The sequence below is a fragment of the Alosa pseudoharengus genome, unplaced genomic scaffold (genome assembly GCF_046254945.1).
Source record: "Alosa pseudoharengus isolate Yale_2024_CS ecotype anadromous, Long Island Sound unplaced genomic scaffold, YU_APseudo_1.1 YU_APseudo_1.1_scf_11, whole genome shotgun sequence".
In the NCBI taxonomy this organism is placed as follows: Eukaryota; Metazoa; Chordata; class Actinopteri; order Clupeiformes; family Clupeidae; genus Alosa; species Alosa pseudoharengus.
Window position 1 is genome coordinate 33,648,623 of NW_027468576.1, and position 5,000 is coordinate 33,653,622.

The 5,000-nt window shown below is 42.5% G+C and overlaps 1 protein-coding gene across 2 annotated transcripts in view; it reads left to right on the forward strand.

Moving 5' to 3' along the window:
- The window catches only part of fyco1a (FYVE and coiled-coil domain autophagy adaptor 1a), a 29,261-nt gene that overhangs the window by 16,972 nt on the left and 7,289 nt on the right, over nt 1–5,000 (forward strand). For both annotated transcript variants that reach the window (XM_076278948.1, XM_076278947.1), the window contains exons 13-14: nt 2,646–2,798; nt 4,461–4,666. In XM_076278948.1, coding sequence (XP_076135063.1) covers nt 2,646–2,798; nt 4,461–4,666 — 359 coding nt within the window. The remainder of the gene's footprint in view (nt 1–2,645; nt 2,799–4,460; nt 4,667–5,000) is intronic.

A 5,000-nucleotide genomic window follows, 5' to 3' on the forward strand; every position in this document is an offset into this window, starting at 1 on the left:
TTAAATCAAAGTGAAAAATGAGAAAGCGCTAGCGGTAAGTCTCTTTATACTAAAAACAATACCAACTGAAGCTTAATATAATCCTCAAATATCGACATTGGTGTCGGTCTCTCGTCTGAAATATCAATTTGTAAGCAAAAACCTATAGGAGCCAGATTAAAAAATGCTTATTTAAAAGAAAAGTGGTCAGACGGATTTAGAGGGTTTTGCATCTCAACTCTTCATCTTTGAGAAGGAAGAGATGAGAAGGAAAGAGCGGATGAGAAGGAAAGTGGTATCTCTGAGGAGTGGGCATGATAATAGGAAGAAACAAAATAGTTCTGTCACCTCTCTGTGGGTGTGAAAACTTACCGAAGCCACATATCTAAGCTCTCACAAATCACAGACAGCACATTCATACATTTACACAAAACTAACAACACAGCAATACAAGCAGTTTTATATACACTACTGCAACTTATATATTAGCCTTTGGCAGCTAACAAAATAAACGAACAAATAGACCACTGGAAACAGTATACGGCCTAAAGGACTCCAAAATAGAATAACTTCAAGTACACAAATCCCCCTACCTGCTCTAGAAGTCCAGTACGCTGACCATAAAATCAGATCAGGTAGTATACTGTACATGCTTGATAATTAGCTCTTAGGCTTAGAAGACAATAGAAAGAGAGAAAGACAGACAGACGGACTGTTATCCTCATGACAAGGGCCGCGTAAGACCTGCAGATGGATAGTCATCCAAAGAAACGAAATGACAGATTTGCAGACTGTCACATGAGCAGCCCAAGCCTGCTGGAAAAGGATGACGGATAGGCTGACAAAGTGGGCACTCAGGCTCCTGAGGAAGACAAATAGATTCTGAGACATCCTCCGTAAATTCCTCCCATGTTTAGACAGGTGGTGTGTATGTAAAACAAACTCTCTGAAGAGCAGTAGGATGTTTTTATCACACAAGCGCACACCATTCACACACACACACACTAGAGCCCGATCAGTATGAGATTTTAAAGACTGTTACCGATTTCGATAAATAGTCCGATATTCATTCAACACAATGTAAAAATGTACTCTGAAATTTAGCATATTGAAAAATTCTGATCAAGGTGGGAGATTGTTTTTAAATAAGCCTAACTATCTGGTATCCTAATGAAAGGCTGCATTATGAAATAATTATTATGAATAATAGCTTCAGATTTGTGATAAACACCACTACCATGATAACTTTCAAGGTATGTACTTTAAGCTTTATGATGTTTTTTTTTTACCGTTAACAGTGTTAAATATTGCAACAATGCTATACTTTGTGTGATTGGAAAAGAACATTGCAAAATGACTAGTGGCTTGAACACATTGCCTGCATCGCGTCTGCGGAACGACTCCATTGGGTGTTGATTTTCATTTCACCGGTCACACTGCCTCCACCATAACGTTTGAACCATGCAGGGATGCCTATTTTTTGTCTGATTCATTCGAACGGTACTGTGCAGAAATATAATGAAAAGAGTAGTCGATGGTTATAATTTGTGTTTAAAAGGGGACATGGAGGTTACGTTTGTAAGTGTAAGAGCAAAAATAGGATGACCACAAGACTCTGAAATGGAGGACAAGTTGTGACAACAACCTCCCCCACACACCATTAACAGCATTGAACAGTGTGATGCGATTGATTGAGACCGCCACCGTGGCATGTACATTGTGTGTCTGTTCCATAACTGCTGTGTCGCATTTTATGTGAACATTCATACCAGAAATGTCTCTGATGCGGCGCTGCTGTGGCCATTCTGTCTATTAAAACATCTCTACACTGTCTCTTTAAAACATCTCTACACTGGCTCTTTAAAACATCTCTACACTGGCTCTTTAAAACATCTATATACTGTCTCTTTTGGACTATTAAAACATCTCTACACTGTCTCTCTTGACTATTAAAACATCTCTACACTGTCTGTCTTGACTATTAAAACATCTCTACGCTGTCTCTCTTGGCTGGAAATGCTTCCAACACGCTTGCCTGTCACATGAAAAATAAGCGTTGTTCCTATTTCTAGCCGCTAACGTTTGCAGTGCGGCAATAGAAAGAGAAAACTATAGATGAAATATAGATGAAGGATCAGTATTTGGCCTATTTTCCTTTACTTACTTTAAAAATAATTATCAGACGTTATAAACGCCAATACCAAAATAGCTTTACAAATAGCTTCTGTCGGCCGATAACAATATAATATCGACATATTATCAGTCAGTCTGTAACACACACACACACACACACACACACAGGTCAGGAGTGTGGAAGCTTTTTGGGCCGTTCACTTCTCAACCCCCCACAGTGGACTGATATGTTTCGACTAACAGCCCAAACTGGAACAAATGCCAAATAAAGGTCAGCTAAACAAAGGCAGTGAATTTTAATTACGAATGAAATGTATGAAGCCCATCTCTCCCTCTATCTCTCTCTTTCTCCTTCCATCTCTCCCCCTCTCTCTGCCTCCCTCTCTTACACCCTTCTTCCCTCTCTCCCCCTTTTTCTGTCTCTCTCTCACACACTTCTTCCCTCTCTCCCCCTCTTTCTGTCTCTCTCTCTCTCTCTCTCTCTCTCTCTCTCTCTCTCTCTCTCTCTCTTCCTTGCCCTGTGGGGTGTGTAGGGATAAGGACGCGCTGTGGCAGAAGTCGGATGCTCTGGAGTTTGAGCAGAAGATCCGGGCCGAGGAGCAGTGGTGGCTGGTGGACAAGGAGGCCACTAACTGCCTGGACTGCAAGGGCCAGTTTACCTGGTACCTGCGCCGCCACCACTGCAGGTGCGCACACACATACATACACACACACACACACACACACACACACACACACATACACACACATACACACACACACAAACATACGCACACACACACAAACATACGCACGCACACGCACACGCATAAACATACATACACACACACACACACACACACACACGCACAAACATACATACACACACACACATGCATACACACTAGTATAAATGTATTTAACCCCCACACATTACCATACACGTGCACCCATTTGTCATACATATGCACTGCTCATGCACCCACAATCCCCACTCTAGCTCTTGTTTAGCTCTGGGAGTTAGGATTGAGGCAGAAGAGATCTTCCACCAACTGACTTTTTGTTTTCTACATCTTCAGATGGTTAAAGTGTCTTTTTCCAGTTTTATGGTACCACTCTATGGTAAAGTAATACTGCTGTCAGAGTTTCCGCTAGAAAAAAATGGTGCCGGTCAAAGTGACCGGCAGAGGTTTCGTTTTCCGGACATTTTGATGATATGCCGGTCAAATATCCTATTATCGCTTCTTAATTAGTCAAGTTGAGGAAAACTGGAGACAGGCTATGTAGCTTAAAGAATGACATAATCAGGCTGAATAGAATGCAACATGTTCATTAGCCTAACTTACGTAAACATGCCTAACAAGATCTAGCCAGTATCTATGTTTTCATTAACAGCAAGAGTCCGCTTTGTTCATTGTTTTAAAAAGGCTACAGTACGTTGTTTGTTGCCTCTACCCACGTTATCTCCAGTGGTTCCACTGTTTAACTTGCACAGATGCGCAAACACAAGAATGAGCGCTCACACCACTAAGGCTATAATTTATTTGATAACAATAAATTAAGAAATGTTTCCTATTCTGAGAAATTTTTAGTTTCTTTTTCTTTCGGTCCGCGGTTCAATGATACCGTTTAATTGTGCGCGGACCAGCAATCGCCTCGTCAAGGAGGCCCTAACCCTGCAGATCATAGACATAGAAAGCATAGGCCTACTGTATGCTTTGGGTACAGAACACATGTTGCATGTCCAGTGTACACGGTACACAGTGTCTTGGAGCGGCCGCAACCCCGCAACTCCACTTCCAACGTCATGATTCCGACAGATACGCCCGACACTTCTGCTTTTTATCTGGTGGTGGTGGAGTTGACCGGACATCTGAGGCTTCAGACGTTACCAATTTATCATCATCCATCGCGTCTGGCCTCTGAAAAAACTTTTAAGGCTAGTCTGCCTGGGCCTGGCCATGTTTGAACCGCCTCACTCATTTGTTTGTTGTTTAACATGGCCGTTTTAAGCGTGCGCTTCCTATTTGAAATGTTTCCTATTTGAAATGCAGCATAGGCTATGCGTGTTGTTTAATAGATTTCAAACAGTAGAGCCTGTACATTTAAAAACATAGCCAGAGGACGGATTGTTAAGGCTTACATTTTAAGGCTTATTCTCAAATTCAGATTGCGTTAGGGAGACGGGATTATTAGCCAATTTCAATCGGACAATTTGACCGGAGAGATTTAATTTTGTCGGACATTTCATTTTTTTTCCAGCCAATGTCCGGTAATTACCGGACAACGGAAACCCTGACTGCTGTGTGTGTGTGTGTGTGTGTGTGTGTGTGTGTGTGTGTGTGTGTGTGTGTGTGTGTGTGTTGTAGGTTGTGCGGCCGCATCTTCTGCTACTACTGCTGTAATAACTTTGTGATGACCAAGCACAGCAGTAAGAAGGAGCGCTGCTGCCGCGAGTGCTACACCCAGAACAGCGCCGTGGTGGAGAGGTTCACGCCGGCCGAGCTCGACACACACCCCTCGCTCCTGCACGACCAGCCACGCCCCCCCTACAAACCCACACCCAGGGTGACAGGTGAGGAGACACACACACACACACACACATACAGACACAGTCACATCTATTTTATTGTGACTTCATTTAACCTTTCACGGAAAAGTAAATTCAAGATGTAATCTGTTAACCTCGCGATCAAATTCAAAACACTTATACAAACACACAGAGGCACATGGACACACGTCCACAGTCGCAGTCTGCCCTTCAAAGACCTCTATTACTCATTCAGTTGCTACACGTGGCATCTTTTTCTTTTGAAAAGAAATGATCAAAAAAGAAGGTTGCCAGAGAACGAGCACTGACTCTGATTGTCAGTTGTTTAACTCTGAAAGTATGTGTCTATAACACGTAC